Source organism: Vombatus ursinus, unplaced genomic scaffold, assembly GCF_900497805.2.
Source record: "Vombatus ursinus unplaced genomic scaffold, bare-nosed wombat genome assembly UNPS02014841.1, whole genome shotgun sequence".
In the NCBI taxonomy this organism is placed as follows: Eukaryota; Metazoa; Chordata; class Mammalia; order Diprotodontia; family Vombatidae; genus Vombatus; species Vombatus ursinus.
Genome location: NW_020954619.1, coordinates 3,365,429 through 3,385,985, shown reverse-complemented (window position 1 = coordinate 3,385,985; position 20,557 = coordinate 3,365,429). Strand labels below are relative to the sequence as shown.

Genomic DNA, 20,557 nt, shown 5'->3' with positions numbered 1-20,557 from the left:
CAAAGGAAAAAAATCAAGCTATCAACAGCCATTTGAAAAAATTTTTCAAATCACTAATAACGTGAGAAATGCAAACTGAACTCTTAATTCAAGTTCCATTTGGGGACCAAATTACTCACAAGTAATTTGATACTTAGGAAAAGGACGCTTACTTTGCCCTAACAAAGCAAGGATAACAACAAGGATATAGTGGTACTTAGCATCTCACATCAGGGTACAAATAGCATACCCACAAAGTCTCCTTCTCTGCCTTCTGGTTTCTCTGGCTTCCCTCAAGTCTCAACAAAAATCCTACCTTCTACAGGAAGCCTTTCCTAACCCCTCTTAATTCTAGTGCCTTCCTTCTGTAAATTATTTCCTATTTACCTGTATAGAGCATGTCTATACATATACATCTGACTGCTTCTTGTCTCCCCTATAAGATTGTGAGTTCCTCGAGGGCAAGGATTGTCTTTTGCCTCTCTTTGTATCACCAGTACTAAGCATAGTGCTTGGCATATAGTAAGCACTGTTAATGGGTCTCCCAAACCTGTCTTTCTGAGTTGCCATATTTTCTAGAAACACTGGACCTAGAGCATGCAGGAGGCCCTGAATGTGTCAAGGGTGAACCCCCCTTTATCCACCCCTCCCCCCAGCTGATATAATTTGTTGTTTACACCCGAAGCTGGATTCCCTGTGTATCCTTAGGAGGCAAGACAGGCTCTAGACAGCCTATGCCAGACTGGGAAAATGTTTGTGCAGCTGGGTTCCTTTGCAGATAAGCAGTCCCTCCTATCTTCATAGTCTAGTGGTTCCCAAGGAAAAAGAATGAGTTTTTGCCATCATCTTGTTCCTCCCCTTAGGGAGGAGTTTTGTCCTTTCTCCCACCTAGACTGAACCTTTACCCTCCCATGCCACACCCCTTCCTGTTTTCTCCTCCTTTTGTTGTACTGTTATATATAAATATGCAAACTTCTGTAAGGACTACGAACTTTTTGGGTTAAACATGCATGTTCATTTCTTTTGTAATAAACCTGGCTTTCACATAAGTCTTATAATGTTTGTGATTGCCTGTTGACAGCACTTAATAAATGCTTGACTGTGGGAGAGGTATAGTGTCCACATGCTTGGGCCTTTTTAAGATCCTAGATGAGCAGGAAGCTATGTCAGGGAAGTCACAGCCAATCAATCACCAGGGGCAAACTTTGTCTTTTTTTTTAGGTGAAGCCTCCTCATGTTATGAGTGCAAAATCCTAAGGATACTCTAGAGTAGAGGTGTCACACTCACTGCTCAGGGAAATGTTTAACAAAATAAACATACAACGCAGATAATATTAACTTGGGGTTTTCTAAGTCAATATGCAGCCCACAGGGATCTGTTTCTATTTGAGTCTGTCATCACTATCCTAGAGAAGGGCCTTCCACCTTTTAAATGCTTATACAGTTTTTACTGGACAGTCCTCCTGATATAAGGAGAAAAGAGGACAAAAGAAGAAAAAAAAAACATGTAGAGGAGAACAAAACCCTTCCCCCTTTGGAGAACCAAGTGTCAAGTCTTTTCCTGGACAGTCCTCCTGGTAGGGGCAGTGCTTAGGAAAAACACGCAAAATGAATAAATAACAATAAGACAAAAAAAGAAGTCAGAAATCTCAAGGCTTTCCTCTCCACTTCAGAAGAATCAATTCTTGCAGTCTGGTCCATGTGGTGGGTGATACCCAATCTTTGCAGTTCATGGTGGGTATCCCAATGCAAGATGGTGACAATGAACCAGACTAGCGGCAGGAGTATGAAGACAGCATAGATCACAACACTGCGTATATAATCATGGACTTCTCCTGATAAGAGGTGGTGATATTGAGCAGGAGTAGCTCCAAAAATATCAGGATTACAACAAGAACACTTCTGGCATAGTTAGCAATTCTTCATCATGCTTCAGGGTCATCTGAAGTAAAGCAGCTAAGGGATCATAAGCTTCTAAAACGCAACCTTGTCCAGGATCTAAATTAATAGCCAGGCCCTCCCTGCACCACCACCCACTCAATATTCCCTAACCTGCTTGCCAAAACTTCCCCCTTCTAGAGAGACACATGGTGGAATGATGGTGTGGCACAGCATTCAACCTATCTCTTTTACTGTCATATCTCTTTGCATTCATTGTGTACCATAGCTAATCCATGAGATCATCCCATCTGTATATTTGTGTATATGCAAAGCAGTAGAATGGAGCTAACATTACCATAGAAACCATTCTATGGTATGGACTTTTCTTAGTAAAATGCAAAGAAGGGCAGAAGATTACAATAATTAGCACCCTATTGTTCACTACCACTCAGTCTGGCAGTCAGAGATAAGAGTGAAGGAAGCTAGACTGTGTCTTCCTTACCTGGATTAGGAAGTTTGTAGAGAAATATATCTGTCCATTTCTTAAAAATTAAGCTCTGCATAGGAAAAGTCAGTCTGAACCAGCATAAGGCCAGCACTGGGGCCTAAAGAATCAAACACAAGACCTTCGGCTGGATAAGACAGACTAGTAAACTGGGAACTATCCATCCTAAGCAGAACTGATGTGTTTGATGTGTTTCTGAATATTCTTTACCATCATCCATTATTTCTAAATTTAATTTTTCACTTGAAAATAGTATTGTTTAAGTAATGGAGTAAGTATTTACAACAGGCAATCACCCCAGAGGGAGTATACATCTAGGAACTTAACAAATAATATTACTTAATGTAGGAAAAAGGAAAATTTACCATCCCTGGTCAAAGTAAAAATACCTTTGTTTCACCCTGAATTTTTACTTACTCAAAAGCCCACTAGTGATACACATGGCCCTTAGCTCTCATAATCCTATGCAGCTCTGCTACAAAAATCTTTACAAGAAGTTCATTTTCAACGTTTGAAAAACCTTTAGCTGTTGGCTGGCAACTCACTGTAGGCAAGCCAATAAGTTGCTTTCTTAGTATTCCAAAATCTGTAACTATCCAGGTTCTGCTCTCTTTGTGCAAGAAACTGGCTTTCTGTATACAAAATCAGAAAGGAAAAAAAAAATCACAGATTATGACCATACGATGCATGAACCCAAGTAATTTCAGTCTCGATTGGTCCTTTTCCAATCATAAAAGAGAAATATCCCCTAGCAATAAGCTTCTAAACCACTCACTCCTCTTCCCCAAAAGGGAACTTAAAATTTACTGTCAGTTTCTTTACTAACCTCTACAGGATTCTAGCAGTTTTATAGTGTAGCCTCTGGCACAATCTGCTTTTAGTTATTAGAGGAATCATTCATTTTAAATAGTTAACTTTTTAAGGGATTAAATGGCATGTAACTGGTTTTAACTGGAGATATAAGAGTAGTTTCTCCACAATATCAAGTACATACATTATGAGATGAGCATCTGACAGAACACTATAATAAAAATAAAATACTTGTAGGTTTCTTTACAAATAAAAGTTGTATAAGACACAGTGGTTTAGAAGTTTAAATTCACAATAAGAAATATCTGATCTATATAAATATCCATATTACATCTTATGATAAAAGTTGCTTCAGCTACTGGCCTCCTTCCACCTCTGTGCTTTTGCTCCTACTGTCTCCTCACGTCTGGCATGAACTGCACTACCACAGTAGTCCCCCATCTCCACTAACTGAAATCCATTACTTGCTTATAAGACCTACACAGGTAGTACCTTCTCCATAAAGTCTTCTAAAATGTACCCACTGAAGTTAATCTCATCCTCCATAAATTTAAAATACATTGGCCCTCTTCTTTGCTCTTTTCACATTCTACTTTCTATCATGATACTTATTTGTGTAACCCGTTTCCAAATCCCCAATTGAAACTACAAGCTCTATAAAGGGAAAGGCTGTTGTCTTCCTCTCCCGGCATTACCAGTACTTAGCACAGTGCTTTGACTATAATAGGTGCTTAATAAATGTTTGTTGAATTGAGTTGAATTTAAATCCACTATAAAAAGTATCCACACTGATAAAATTATAAATCCATCCAAAAATCTAAGAACATTAAAAAAAATTTTTGCACTCTGGACAATTTATTTTGTTTAGTGTCTTAAACACACCATGACTTCAAAACAACTTCAGCATCACTAGTAATTCTGCTTAAACAACTACAAAGTTGTCCAAGGCTCACAATTTATAAATAAATGAAACACAGGAAAGTAGAAATATACGTGCAACTCTACAAAAAGAAATTAATCAGGCTAAGATTTAAACTATAACTCATATTTATGTAGCACTTTAAGGTTTACAGAGGATTTTCTTCCACAAAATTCCTATGAAATCGTGCCAGTATCATGATCCCCATTTCACAAATAAAGAAAACAAGGTTCACAGAGTTAAAGTGACTTGCCTCAGATCACACAGCTATTGTGAAAGCCAAGAACTAAACTCAGGCCTTCTGAATGTGAATCCATTTCTCTTTCTACTACCCTAGATTTACATTAAGAAACAGAAAGTTTCAGTGGACAGGGAACTGGTCTGGGGAGTCAGGAAAAGTGGATTTAAGTCCTGCCTCTTACAACTTAATAACTGTGCAATCATGAAACAAATCTCTGAACCTCTCCTTAACACCACTGTAATACTAAGCTATGGAGGAAATGCTGGTATTCATCTGTGTAGAGAGTCACAAGTCCAGACAACAAAAACAAAAAATACTGCCAGAACACTTGAAAAATTAGTAATTCCATGTAGCAAAATTTTTCACATCAATAAAAGTTTATCCTCATGTAATCACTAGACCATTAAAAAAAATTATAACCATTTTAGGTGAGAACCTAAACCATAGTAACACTGTCTTCCTTACAGATTTGGAAACTAGATAATCCTTTGAGATTCTGAGTAAAATGAAATTGACTTTAAGGAAACCTTAAACTCGTAATTGTTTAGGCTTCACATGGACTTTGTAGCATCTATTTTAACGGCTTACAATTCTCATTTGTTAATGATCTGGTTCTCATTTATGATCCAGATAAGTGAGTTTATCTGATAAATTCTAGAAAGGTAGAATGTTACAAAACCTCACGTCAGCCAAAATAATAACAGCTAACTGTCCTGAACTCTCAGCATAGTGTCCTTTTAATGACACAATCCTGCCTCTCCTCTGAAATACAACAAAATAATTTTGATATAACACAGGCCTTCCTAATTCTAAATTCTACATAGTAATATACTCAACTTTGGTGGAAAAGCAGCTTTCAAGGGGAATAGTCCTTGGTCTCTCATTTTTACCCTGAGGTATATAATAACAACTGGATATTTACAAAACACCATGCATGGTTTACAAAGTCCTTTGCTCACAACACCCTAAGACAGGGATATGGGTAGCAGCTAACTACACATATGATTTCACTGGTGTAGAGAACTCCCTGATGAGTTCTACCAATGAAGGTTAGCATCTTCTCTGCAAATTCAGTCTCAGGCAGTTGTCCCAGGCACTAACTCATGCATGTTGGAAGCAAGGGAGATCGTGCTGATGTCATCACCATTTTACAGATAAGAAACTGAGGCACAGGGAGGTTAAGTGACTTGACCAAGGTCACATAGAAAATAGTAGAGCTAAGATTCAAATCATGCTGTAACTAGATGGTATGTTCTTTCTAAAAGATCACAGCTCTCTAAGGTCTCCTAGTGAAATACTACAGCATAACATAATGCAATGAGCACAAAATAGGGAATGAGAAAACTTGAATTCAAGCCCTGGTTCTTACAATCTGTCTAAGCCTCAGTTCCCTTATATACATTACTGGCTACAGGACATAAAGTCCTTCCCCTCTTTGGTATCATATAAGTCAAAGTCAAGGGTGGGGAACCTGTGGCCCTTGAGGCCACATGTGACCTTCTAGGTCCTCAGGTGTGGCTTTTTGATAGAGTCCAAGTTTTACAGAACAATTCTTTTTATTAATGGGATTTGTTCTGTGAAGTTTGGATTCAAAGGGCCACACTTGAGGAGCTAGAGGGCCACATATGGCCTCGAGGCCACAAGTTCCTCACTCCTGGTCTAGGTATTATTATCTCTCTCTACTCAGCATTTACAGAGCACATGTGAGGTACTATCCTAGGCACTGGATTTTGTTGTTGTTTTTAATAAAAGGTGGGGAAAATAAACATATATGAAAAAATAAACTAACTCTAATGACTTTTCTACTCTACTACACTCCTCTCATCTGCTCAATTCAAATCACACAAAAGCCCAGGAAGAAAGAAGACAGGGCCAATCATAGGAAATTCCATTCTCTATTGCCCTCTTCTCCCACAGTTGCCTGGTCACCCCAGACCTGTACTCGCCTACCTGGCACTCACACTACCCTCAACACACCTCACCTTTCCCACATACCTAGGGCTTTTTGATATCACACTATTTTGTACTCCCCCCCACAACTAAAATTTAAATGTTCTCTACCTCACTGCCTCAGAGTCCAAAATATCAATCTTATAATTGACTAATATTAATCAATACATTTTCCTAAAAGGAAAAAACTAGCACAAGTAAGCAAGGCAGCTAGACAACTCAATGGATAGAGCACTGGGTGTGAAGACCTGAGTTCAAATCCGGCCTCAGACACTCACTAGTTATGTAACCCTAAACAAGTCACTTTACCTGTGTTTGTTTTACTCCACTGGAGGAGGAAATGGAAAACCACTCCAGTATCTTCACCAAGGTCACAAAGAGTTGGACACAACAACAAGTGAACAACAAGCAGGTAATGATAAGGTATAGTACCAAGGCTGATGAGATCTTGCAGGATGATAAGGTTTTCCCAATAATGAGTTTCCTGGGGCATGGTAGAAGGTCAGAGAAATCCCAACAGCGGTGCAGCCAGGTGAGAAATGAAACCCATTAGTGACTCTAATCACGTGAAGTGTAGACTAAAAAGAGATACTTGAGGGAACTGAGTCTTTCAATAACCCCTTCAAATGATATGATAAAGGTAACCACATACTTTGTCTATACATAGAAAAAGTCCTACAAAAAGGTTTTTTTTTCCCCACCTTTGAGTGTGTGCTATGTGCTAGGCACTGTACTAGATGCAAACAAAGAAGCAAAGATGAATAATAATTGCTAACAGCAAGGCTCTTACAGTATAATAAAGTTACTAAGATATCCACACAAATAACTGCAGTTAATGGGGTTTTGGGGGGGGGTTTTTGTTTGCGGTTTTTTTTGTTGTTGTTTTTTTTTTTTTTTGGTGAGGCAACGGGGTTAAGTGACTTGCCCAGGGTCACATAGCTAATAAGTGTCAAGTACCTGAGGCTGGATTTGAACTCAGGTCCTGCTGACTCCAAGGCCTGAGCTCCAAGGTCAGAAAATTTTTGACTCTCCAAATTTTCCTCCCCCCCCCAAAAAAAAACAAAACAAAAAAAACAACAAAACATAGCCTCAGAGGAAACGTACAGCAGGAAAAATAAACAAAAGTCAGGATAAAGCAGTAGTCCTCCAAAGACAATTTAAGAAGACCCCAGGAAAGACCCAATCTCCAGGGGCAGAGGTTAGGCCAAAGTCAAGTGAAAACACCTCCAGACCGACTCTGCGGGATCAACAAACAACAAGCCCTGGGGGCAGTGGGGTAGGAAGACAGTCACAGCCTTAAAAACTCATCTCACAGACAGTGTAGGGGACTGACTGCTGAGTAGAATAAGATTGAAAGACCTTCCACTGTCGAGGGACACCAAGCCCTGCGGTGCTAACCAGACTTGTCCGGGTCTATGGCTGTGAGGAGAAGGAGCTAGCACACACCTTATGAGTGCAGTAGCAAAGGAGTGGAGATGCTCCTGACTGTGGGCACTTGCAGGAGAGCAGAGTCCCTGGTTTCAGTTTAAGGGAAGAGAAGACGGCCACCTGAAGGATGGCAGGGAGCAAGATCAATTACAATACAGCATCACTGGGGTCCTAGCCATAGCTTAGGAGTGGAGGGGAAAGCCCAAGGTTGGGCCCCTAGAAAGATCTCAGAAAATAACAGTAAGAAGGACCTGAGGCTTGATGCAATATGCCATATACTTCAAGACTAAAACTTGATTATACTAATAAATGCTAAGAACAAAATAAAACAAAATAAAAATAAAAACAAGTAAGCAAAAGAGAAAGAACCCAACCACAGATAGCTACTATGGGGATAGAGATGATCTAGGTTCATATTCAGAGGAAGATAATGGAGCTTAAAAAGCCACTCCTTTTTCAATGAGAAACGTCATAAAAAGAGGTGGAAGAACTTAAGAAGGATTTTAAAAATCAAATAAGAGAGATCGAGGAAAAATTAGGAAAAAAATAAGAGCAATCCAAAAAAAATCAAGAAAATTATGAAAAGAAAGCCAACCAACTTGAAATAGAGAATCAAAAACCTAAGGAAGAAAATAATTCATTAAAAACTAAAATTGGCCAAACGGAAGCTAATGATGTTTTAAGACACCAAGAAACAATAAAACAAAATCAAAAGAATAAAAAAAGAGGAGAATGTAAAATATCTCATCAGAAAAACAATTGATCTGGAGAACAGATCAAAGAGAAATAATATAAGAATAGTCAGACTACCTGAATATTATCATTAAAAAAAGAATCTTGATATAATATTATACGAAATTATAAAGGAAAATCGCCCTGAAGTTCTAGAGCAAGAAGGAAAAACCGAAATGAAAAAAAAAAATCTACTGATCACCACCTGAAAGAGATCCTAGGAAGAAAACTTAAAGGGATATCATAGCCAAATTTCAAAGCTCCCAGGGTAAGGAGAAAAAATTGCAAGCAACAAGAAAAAAGCAATTTAAATATCATGGAACTACAATAAGGATTACACAAGACCTAGCAGGTACTATATTAAAGGACTATAGGTCTTGAAATACCATATTTCATAGAGCAAAAGAGCTGGGGTTACAACCAAGGGTAATTTACCCAGCAAAGTTAAGTATAATCCTGAATATAAAAAAAATGGATATTTAATGAACTGAAAGACTTTTAGGTATTTGTGACAAAAACAAGCAGAACTTAAGGGAAATTCAACATATAAGATCCAGGAGAAATATAAGGTAAACATTGAAGACAAGTCATAAGGGACTTAATAAGGTCAAACTGTTTTCTTATATGTGAAAATGTTATCAGTACCGTTATGACTGTGATCATTATTTGGGTAGTTTGAAAAAAAGGCTTGGGTTGAGCTGTGTATAATGGGGTGATTCTAAAAAAATAAAACTGTGTAGGGAGAGAGAAAAAGGAGTAATTATCTCATACAAATGAGGCATAGGAGGAAAAACTGATACAGAAGAAGCTAGCAGGAGGGAGGGCAGGTAGTGCTAGAACCTTACTCTCATCAGGAATGGGTTAAAGGGGGAACAATAAACATAGATATATAGATACATAGAAGTGTATGAAAGTCTTCTAAATTCAGAAAGAAATAAAAGGGGAAGGAGATGGGGGAAGACAATAAAGGAGGGACTCTTTGAGGGGTGGGTAGGTTAAGGAATAAGATGGCAAGGTAGTGAGTAGAAGTAAAGCAGAGGAGTGAGGAGATAGGGTAAATAGGGTAAGAAGGAAGGTGAGGAAAAATAGGAAGGAAGGAAGAAAATACACAATAAGTAATTGTAGCTTAGAATGTGAATGGGATGAATTTACCCATAAAACAGAGACAGAAGATTAAAAATTTGAATTCAACAATGCGGTGCTTTCAGAAACACTATAAAAATGAGAGATACACACAAAGATAAAATAAAGGGCAGGAGTAGAATTTATTGCGTAAAAAAGGACGGGCAGTAATCATGATCTCAGACAAAGTTAAAGCTAAAACAGACAATCAAAAAAGAAAAATAGGGAAACTACACTATGTGTCAGCAATATTATTCAATATCCTTTTAGACCATTTAAAATAACTAGCCAGTATAAAATACCTGAAAGTATACCTGCCAAAACAGACACAAGAACTATACGAACATAAACATAAAACACTTTTTATACAAATAAAGTCAGATCTAAATAACTGAAGTAATATTTATTGTTCATGGGTAAGTAAAGCCAATATAATAAAAAAAATGACAGTTTAACCTAATTTATTTATTCAATGCCATTCCAATTAAATTACTAAAAGATTATCTTACTGAGTTGGAAAAAAAAATACAGTTCATTTGGAAGAACAAAATGTCAGGAATTTCAAAGAAACCAGTGGAAAAAGAGACGTAAAGGAAGCAGATTCAACAGTATCAGACCTTAAATTATTATAAGGTAAGAGCACTGTTGAAGTATAAAGTAGATAATTTCTATTATTTTAAATTAAAAGTTTCTGGTATAAATAAAACCAATGTAGCCAAGAATAGAAGAATGCAGAATACTGGGGGGAAACTTTCACAGACAATCTCTCAGATAGGATATGATTGGGCTGGAATATTGCTGTGGTAGAGGAAATGAGGAGCTAGCGGATTTAGAAAAACATAGAAAGACTTGGACCTATGAAGGAAGCTGCTATCCACCTTCAGAGAAAGAAATGACAAGTGAAAATATGCATAGTATGGTCTTACATATATATGTATGAGTATAGATGTGTATGTTTATAGATATCTATATATATATATGTATGTATGTATGTATGTATAAATGTAGCCTTCTTTAGGGTGAGGAGTGAGGAGGGAAGAGAAAAAAATGAAGTCAAAAGTGCACAGCAAAGAATAAAAGAAAACCTACAAGGAAGCCAAGAAAAGCTTAGTAGCTTTGAAAACAATATGTAGCATTTGTTAGTAGGTTTTCTTGGAATGGAAATTTATTATTTTATATTGAATCCTCTCTTATGTTCTGCTGTGTACATGGCAATGTTCTTTTTTTTTTCTTTTCTCATTTTGTATTTAAGTTTAAAATGAAAAAAAAATTTAAAGATAAAAAGATTTAAAAAAAGACAAATTACTATGGAAATTCAGGAGAAGCAGCTTCCAACCAGAAAGAACATGGAAGGTTTCAGAGAAAAGTAGCATGTTAGCCAGGCCTTTGAGACTGAACAGGTCCTCCTGTGTTAGGTTTTCTAGATTCTCCATTTTTCTAAAACATTCAGGTTTGCTAGTAAATATAAAATACGGTGACCCTTCTCCTCTGGCCCCACCAAAATGTAAAAGATAACTTTCTTCAAGGGGGCCCCTGGGGAGAATTTTTATTGATTAAAATTTTTTTATTTTAAAAATTAAATATAACATTTTTAGATTGAAGGTTCCAGGAAAATGATCATATCTGATCATTCATGTTATAGAAGGCCTAGAGTAATGATGTACCGATATACATACATACATACTGATGTATGTAAAAAATACTTTGAAAGTATGTATGTAAAAGCATACTTAAAAGTGGAGTTGATGCCCAATATAAACGAGACAGTAAAAAAGCACAGCTATCCTAGATGAGTTCAAGTCACTCAGATAAACAACATCCAAGAGCATCCCCAATGCCTAAGCACAGATCTTGGTACAGAGTAAACACTTAAACATTAGGTGAATTTAACTATACTGAAGAACTGGCAAATGTGAATGATGAGCTAACATGATAATGAGCTACATGATCTCTGAAAGACTATGGAATAAAAAGGAAAAGTATCAAAGGAGCAGTCAAGGGCAACTATGCCACAAGACAGAAAAGTTTGCAAACTATAAACTAATGAGCTTCTCTTTAGTTTCTGGCAAAATCATAGAGGGCATTATTAAAGGAATGCTTAGGGAATATCTTAAAAAGGAAGTAACAATCACAGAGACATATCTCGAACAAGAACAGATTGTGCCGGACTAACCTTATTCTTTTCTTTGTCAGTCAACAAGCATTTATTAAGCACTTACTATATATTCCACATATATTGTGCTAAATATAGAGGATACAAAGAAAAAGCAAAAACACTGTCCCTATACTCAAAGAGGTCACATTCTAATGAGGATGACAACATATAAATAACTGCATACATATAGAGTAAATAGAAGGTATTATGATAGGAGAAGGAGTTTTAAAGGAAGCCAAAGAAGTTAAAAGGATAAAATAGAAAGGAAGAGCATTTCAAATATTGAGGACACCAGTGAAAAGGAATGGAGTTGGGAAATGGAATGTCATGTTTGAGGAAATGCAATTATGCCAGAAGAGGCAGGTGGGTGGACCAGTTGATAGAGCACTGGGCTTGGAGTCAGAAAGACCAGAGTTCAAATATGGCCCCAAATACTTATGAGGTGTGTGATCTTAGGCAAGTCACTTAACCCCTGCCTGCATAAAACTGGAGAAGGAAATGGCAAACCACTCCAGTATCTTTGCCAAGAAAATCCCATGGCCAGTATTGACATGGTACATTCCATGGGGTCATGAAAAGTTGGACACAACTAAATGACTGAACAACAGCAACAACAAATTAGGACAACATAGCTGGACCAGAGAATGCTTGAAGGGAAATAAAGTATAAGACTGGAAGCTAAGAAAAGGCTGGGTCATAAAGAGCTTTTATAATTGATCTTAGAGGTAATAGAGAGCCACTACAGCTTATTGAGCAGGAGATTGACCTGGTCATACCTATACTTTAGAAAAAAAATCATGTTAGCAGCTGAATATAGGTTGGACTAGAGCGGGATGAGATTTGAGGCAGGGAACCCAGTTAGAAAGCTATTCTACCAAGAGTTGTTCATCACAAGAATGCCATAGTTTGCCTAGATTTTAGCCAAGTATTTGAAAAAATCTCTTAGGCAATTCTTGTGGAAAATACAAAAACTATAGGTTAAACAACAATACAGATCGATTCGGAATTAGTTGAATGGACAGATGCAAAGAGTAGCTGTTAATATCTGATATCATCTTGGAAGGAGATCTGTAGTGGAACGCCCAAAGGATCTCTGCTATTAAACATTTTTACCAATGACTTGAAACAAAGCATAGATGGCATGCATATCAAATTTTCAGGTGACCTGAAGCTGTAAGGGATTGCTAACATACTGAATGAATGAGTGAGGATGAAAAAAGACCTGAACAAGCTATAACACTGGGCTGAATCTAATAGTATAAAATCTCCTTGAAGGAGACCATCACAACTGTATTTCTATTCCCACAATGCTTTGCTTAGTTGGAACTTAATTATTGTTGAACAGGACACAGATTAGTAAAGTCTTAAACATGGGTTCAAAATATTAACTTCATACAAAATGTGTGAAGGATAGCTAGATATCTATTCATCTAAAAAAGATACAGGACTTTTAGGGGGCTACAACCTTCATATGAAGTGACCGAGTATGAAATGGCAGGCAAGAGAGCTAATTATGACCTTGGCAGTGATAGGCATAGGCTCAGAAATGGGGAAGGGATGGTATCACTCTACTCTGGTCAAGCCAGAGCTGAAATATTGTATCCAGTTCTAGAAAATACATTTTAGGAAGGACATTCATCACCCAGATAAAGTCCAAAAAGTATAGCAACCAGAATGATGAAAGGCCTCAAAATCATATTGTATAAGAATCAGTTGAAAGAACTAGACATGTTTAGCCTGAAAAAGAAAACACCTTTCTATTTTTTTTTAACCCCCTGGGAGAAATGGAGGGAAAGGAGGGTGAGGCAGAGAGGTTCTGTTTTCAAATAACTGAAGGACTATCACATGGAAAAAAAGAATAGATTCGTTCTACTTGGCAGCAGAGCATAGAATTAGGAGAAATGGGTAGAAGTTGCAAAGAGGCAAATTTAGGAATGAGGTAAGAAAGAACTTCCCAAAAATTAGAGCTGTGTAGTGGGTTCACCCTCAGTGGAGGTCTTCAGGCCATGGAGGAAAGTCAACTTGTTGGGTAGGTTATAGAAATTATTTTTGTCCAGGCATGAGTTGAACTAGGTAACCTCTGAGGTCCCCTTTCAGCTCTGAAATTCTATAATTCTGTGTAATGTGAACATCTATACAAATATAACATTTATCATTATCATTATAATGTCAAAAGGGGGAAAAAAATAAAAACCCTTCAAGTACACAACACTCACCTAAACAAAATTAGTACAGGAGAAGGAACAAAATGTATCTAGTTCATATCAAGATATTCAATTTCATATCAGTACTTTTCCAATACACCTAGAAAGAAGGAAAATCTCCAAGGAAAGATGATATGCTTCAGGAATGCAAATATTCTGAACTGTGTAGTACTAAAAACTTTTAATCCTTCTTTAAAAAAAAAATTTTTTTCAAGTTCAAGGTCATTTCTATTTCTAAAATTAATTTCTTCAGCTCCTATTGCAGCCAGTTGACCTACAAATGTTATAATATTTAAATTTATGTCCAAACTATTTTATTTCCACTAGAAGACTTGAAGACAATTTTCTCTAAATACTTACAGTAAAATAAACAAGCCTAATCTTTCATATCACTTCTACTCTTCCCACATTAAATTAGGTGTTTCCATCCTAGCAATAGATTGCCAATTATATTTGTACTATATACAAGCAAAGAAAGTTTATTTTATACTCATCTGGTTATAAATAATTTTAATTTTTCAAAAAAGTTAAAAAAGAAAATATGATGGTAACATAATTTTGCCTGAAACAAGGTCATTTGAAAAGGACAATAAATAAGGCTGACAGGCTTGAATTATACCTATCAGTTTTGTTTTGGTTTACAGAACTACCATGTGACATTAAAGTTCATGTGGACATCATGCCATCTGCTCTGCTTGCCAAGTCAACTGTAGTAAGCCAGCAATACACAAACTTAGAAGAACCTTTCCTCTAGTATTGTCAGATTAAGCTTGATATTCCAAAACCTCTTCAAAACAATGCTGAAAAGCAAGCTAGAACAACAAAACAATTTGTACAAATAGCAAATCTATTAGGAAAATTTGGGGTACCAATATAAATTTTGAGATTTTATCCATAATTCAACTTTTACTATTTTCAACAAATGAATATTCTGAATATTTTTTAGGACTATAATAGTCATTTGAAACTTTGGAAGGGAAAAAGTAAAAAACCTTGTTTACTGGGCCTTTTGTTCTCCCACCTGAGCTCCAATCCACGTCATCAACTGACAAGTGAAAACATTTCCACGTGAATGAATGAAACACTTATTAAATGCTTACTATGTACAAAGCACTGAGGATAGAAATAGAAAAGTAAGATAGCCCTAGCTCTTCAGGAGCTCACATTCCAGTGGGGGAGACAACACATATGGAAGATTTCAACTGCACGTAGTCCAATAGAAAAGTCTGACAGTCCTTGGAGTGCTAACAAAGCAGGGGAGATAATTCCTCCTCTTTAATGTCACTTACACTGATATAATCTTCTCATTTTCTGATATTGAACCATCTGATAGTGCCAAAGACTGGTGACCAGAACTTTTATTTTCTGGGTCTTCATGACTGTAGCATGTGCAGGAATAGGTCCCAGGCTGCATCTCCATAGGGGTTATTTTCCAGGATGATGGCTGAGGACACTGTGTGGAAAGCATTACTATTCCCAAAGTTTTTCAATTCATAATTGTGGCTGTCTCCAACAGAATGAAGGGACAGCGTAGTCAAGGTGTTGGTTTGACTTGCCTGGCACATGCTGCCTACCATCTCTCCATAAGGGTGCTGAAGCTCAGCTGGCCTGTCTGCCCTACATGAGAATGGCTCACTTCTCACAAGAAGTGCCTCCCCAGATGATGAAGGTGAGGGCTGAACTAGAAGCAGGACCAATGTAGGGGAGGGGTTCTTGGGCTTATCTGCAATTAGTTAGCAGTAGCTGGTCAGAAGTTGATGTGGTAATGAGGAAGGTGGGTCCCCTTTTCATCATAATTTCTCCCTTCAATGATTGGCTTCAGAAACTGAGCTGGAAGCAGGTCTGGTGGTTTGGAAGACACTGCTATATACAAGGCTCTCGGGCTCAGGGCTCTGGCACATGCTACCTCCTCGAGGTGCTCTGCTGCTTTACCCACACTGGCTTCTCTGCCCTGTCTGTGGAATTTAGATAATATGATGTGGTGGAAAAAGCATGAGTTCTAGCTCCAGATCTGTCACTAACTACAACAGCTGGTATCTTAGGACAGACAAGTCACTTCACCTCTGTGTACTTGAGATTCTTCCTCTATAAAATCAGAGAAGTGACCTAGGCAGACTCTAAAGTATCTTTTAGCTCATCTAGTCTACATGCTATTTTTGTCTTGTTTGCTCATTTTCCCATTCTTGATTTTGGATTTTGTCATTCTGGGCCTGAGCTTCTGCCTTTTATGTCCTTCTGCTGCTTTCACAGCTCAGTCTGGAGGCCTATAAGTTTTCAGCGCTTCCAAAGTGGAGAGATCTGGGAGCTCTGGCCCCTGAGCCTTTGCAACCACTCCATTTCTTTCTGCCCTTAAACTATGACTAGGACCTGGGAAATGGGCAACAGAGCTGCCAGATGGCATCTGTTCCTTCTCCCAGAGCTACTACAGATGTCCCCTAAGATCTTTCTGACCCAGTGTTCAGTCCCCTTACTGCTTGTGGGCACTGAGCTACTCCCCCCACAGCCGGTGCTGCTGTCACCATTAATGCCACTTCTGCTGCATGGCACTACTGGCCAGCCTCTCTTTCTGTCTTCCTAAGCTACAACAGACTGGAAAAATGACTCACTATGACTTTCTCTTGGCTTTCCCATTCAGAATTCCATCTAGTGCATTATTTTAAATTGTTGTGGAGAGGGTGTGTTGGGAGAACTCAGCAAAATGCTGGCTTCACTCCACTATCTTGACTCCACTCCAAGAATTTTATTGATCTTTCTATAACTAAATTCATCACCTTCCCCAACTCAACTTCTCTGTCAATAACAACACCTCATCATCAAAGTCTAAAACTTGAAAGATACATTCAACTCTTTCATCTTCGTTGTCCTACATAAGCAAACACCAAGTCACCCATTTTTTTCCTTCAAAAGTGACTCATTTACCTTTTCATCTCTATTCTGATTGCTACCACCTAAACCAGACTGTGAGCCAAATTAATGCCACTGACCTCTCTGATTTAATTCCCTTCATCCTTCCAATCCTCCCTAAAAGCTATTGCTAGATTAATCTTTTTAGTCTCTCTCTCATCCCTATATTGTATCTATTTTGCTGTCTCCCTGGCAAGATTGTAAACTCCTCAAGACCAAGGACTATTTCATTGATGTCTTTGTATCCACTGCACCTGACGTGTTAGGTTGTTTAATAAACGCATGTTAATTAATAAGGTCACTCCTCTGCTACAGAACCTATTTCCTACCATGTCAGCCCTCTACAGGTACTACTTTATATAATCAGTCTTATTTCTCATTTATATTCAATTTGCACCTTTCACTCTTCTCAAGTTAGTTTCCTCACTCACACATGATTACACCATGTTCATCATCACTTCCATAACTACATTAAGGCTTTTATCTTTTTCTGAAATGCTTCCCCTTCTTCCTTCATCCTAACTTTTCCACTTGGTAGGACCTTCCACAATTTATGCCCTACCAGCACAGCCTTTGAGAATCCAGTTATAATGAGACATCAGAGTTTTCATTTGATATCTATAAGGTTTTATATAGGTGGTTGATATCCCCCATGACAAAATTTAAACAGTAGTCTGGACACCTGACCTGGAAAGGCAATACACCTAAAGCTCTTAATGTGTTCATTAATTAGTGTAGCCACTGTACCTCAGTTTTCCCATCTACAAAATGAGATTGAGTATCTGTCCAACCTGCTACATATATACATACATGTGTATGTAAATATATATGTGTGTATGTAAGCTCACTTATTAACAGTATAATGGAGCTAGTTACCAGGCCACAGAGAAATACTCAACTTCATGTCACAGATCATATTACTAATCTTAGCCATTTGTCTTGAAATACATACTGTTCATAAAGAATAGATCACCAGCTACCAAAAAGGGCCACAAAACTTATTTCCTATCTTACTAATGGAGTATTGACAGCACCATTTTTGTATAAAGAGGAAAATATTAAGAAGATAGTATATAAAAAGTACTATACAAATGCAATTTTAAAATAGTAATTACTATTATCTCTAAACAGCTCCCAGAACCACGGCTTAATTTACATCTTTCAATTTAAGCTTTATTTTTTTTTAAATGTTCAGGTTCTAAAAGTAGCACCGAAGCAAGGTATATGATATGGCTGTAAATAAATAATTAAATTTTCTATCTCTCTTTCTCTCTCTATATATATACATTAAAGGACTACAAATTTCCAGAAACATTGGACCACAATCTGATTCCATGTAGCACAACACAAAATCTTTGCCATATTTCAAAAAACAAATGTATTTAATCATGACTGTCACATCATACAAAAATACATGCATACAATTAATGAGAAAACTGATAACTACCTTCTGAATTTTACAAAACTAAAGATGTTTGTGGCAACATGCAAGCCTCATAGATCAGGTATGTGATGAGGTGCCTTAAAATGACACATAAAGCTTACATTGAAACAATCAACACAGGGTAGATTGAAAAATATCTTTTTGAAAGTGGCAGGAATACACTTTTGCCTAAAAAACTAAACTGAACTAGGTTAAACTGGACCAGACTTTACAAAATATAGTCAATTCTGTGGGCTCATGTAGAACAAAAGTTAAGACAAAACATTCACCACATAGCAAATGCTTTCAATTTGCACTTTAACAAAAATATCACTAGTTGGTAGTATTGATCATTTACTATTAATCTAGAATACTACACAAGGCAACACGAAGAGGGAAGCAGGAAAGTTTAATGCACAAAGAAAATCAGAGTTCATTGTCATCAAAATTATAAACTAGCTTACTAAAGTCACTAACAATAAACAAGTCAGTCAACAAGTATTTATCTATCTTTCATTTTAAACCAAGATTGTGTGATCTTCATGAAATAGAAGTCAGGATAGTTTTGTGCAGTATAATCTGCTGTTTTCCTGTCAGAGAGTCTAAATTTGACAAGGAATTTAAGTGAAAATGACCAGCAACTCTTATGCTAATTAGATTTATAAAAATCTTCATTCATTAAAACAAAACAAAAATTTTACTCCACCATATTAGTTTATGAGTCAAATGCTTAAGTCTGGATGTTAATGGTCACATTAAGACTTTGTCAAACTTTTTCTTAGAAAAAATACACCTTAATTTGGTTTTGGTTGCCATACAGTTAGGCTAAGATAAAGCAATCCATAACGATAAAAAAAAAAAGTTTTCATTTTAAATGAAACAGTCTAGAAAGATAAGAAAATGGAAACCAAAACAAAGCATCTGTGCCAGAAGCCAAACCCCAATTCATCAGCAAGAATACATGCACTATTCAAAGTGACAGGAAGTATTGCCAGCACTTTCACACCCAGATGGGTTGGCATCATTATCAACTACCGTACCACCCATCGGAAGACCACTCATGACCCACCACCAGCCCTTAAAAGTTGAGAAGCAGTAAAATCATGATCATTTTATTTCTAAAGGTGTGAAAGGTGAATCCTCTCTCAACTCCGGGGCAGGTGTCAAAATACAAACTCAACCATTTCACAGCCAGCTAGGACTGAAAAGTTGGAGTGTGTGTTGTGACCACTTGGTGCCCTTGTTTCTGTGTCTACTCTCAAAGTGAAGCGATCTGAGGGCAAAGGCTGTCCTTAGCCCTGGGGGTTACCTATGAGACCCAACAGCCCAGACCCACTTTAGGAACCTTTTCTAACATGTCCGAACCTTTCCGATGTGGCCAGTCCAATTCAATTACATTCAATAAATATTTATTAAGCGCTAGGCACTGTGCTAAGCCAACGACTGTCATAAATAAAACAACACTGCTCAGTTCTTCGCCCTCCAAGCCCCAATTCACTTTGTCTCTCCCAGAGAACTGTGGAGGGGATCTGGGGGGAGGAGTGCGCCCCGTACTCCTCTTTATGGGGCCCCACCACCATCTGGGAGCCTCTTCTAAGACGCTCCTTTCAGCACCCGGAAACTCCGGATAGTTTTCTACCCAGCCAAAGGGTGGGCAAGGTGGCCCTCTGGGAAGATCCCGCGCCGCGCTGGGCAGGTGAGCCCCGAAGCCCCTTCCCCAGTGCAGCCGAGTGCGCCCCCCCTGGTCTCCCCCGCCCCCAGTCACCTAGCAACGCGCCGGGACGACCCCCCCTTCCCTCACCTAGCAGCGCTCGGAGGTGCTTCAGGCGGGTCAGCACGTCCTTCTTCGGGTCCAGCACTTTCTGGGTCGATTTCTTGACATCCCCGTGGCTCCTCCGGGAGAACATCCCGCTGCGGGCGCCCGAGCACCGAGCCTCGGGGGGAAGGTAGCCGCCTCCGCCGCGCCGGGTTACTGCATACGGTCACTGCCGCGCCGAGGTGGGCACACACACACACTCGCTCACACACACACACTCTTACCCACGAGAGCGCTTCCCCCGCCCCTACCCGCCACGACCACTCATCCACTGCCCCCAAAACCACCACGGCCGCCGCCTGCCCGCGGCTGCCTCCTCTGGGGCTCCAGGAAGGAGGGGAGGGGCCCGGCATGGGGAAAAGGGGGAGGAGGGAAGGAAGGAGGTGTCAACACGGAACTGACCAGCCCTACACCACGTGAGAAGGCGACCAGCGGGCCCCCGCCCAATCCACAAACTCATGCGCTCAGCCAGTCCAGGATCTCCTTGG

The 20,557-nt window shown here is 38.5% G+C and overlaps 1 protein-coding gene across 3 annotated transcripts in view; it reads right to left on the bottom strand.

Moving 5' to 3' along the window:
* RALGAPA2 (Ral GTPase activating protein catalytic alpha subunit 2) overlaps positions 1–20,304 on the bottom strand; it is a 407,209-nt gene extending 386,905 nt beyond the window's left edge. For 2 of the 3 annotated variants that reach the window (XM_027840277.1, XM_027840278.1), the window contains exon 1: positions 20,055–20,303. In XM_027840277.1, the coding sequence (XP_027696078.1) occupies positions 20,055–20,160 (106 nt within the window). In that variant the 5' untranslated portion in view covers positions 20,161–20,303. Of the gene's footprint in view, positions 1–20,054 lie in introns of all 3 variants that reach the window. The other variant, XR_003567134.1, reaches the window with a different exon arrangement.
* Positions 20,305–20,557: the final 253 nt, after the last annotated feature.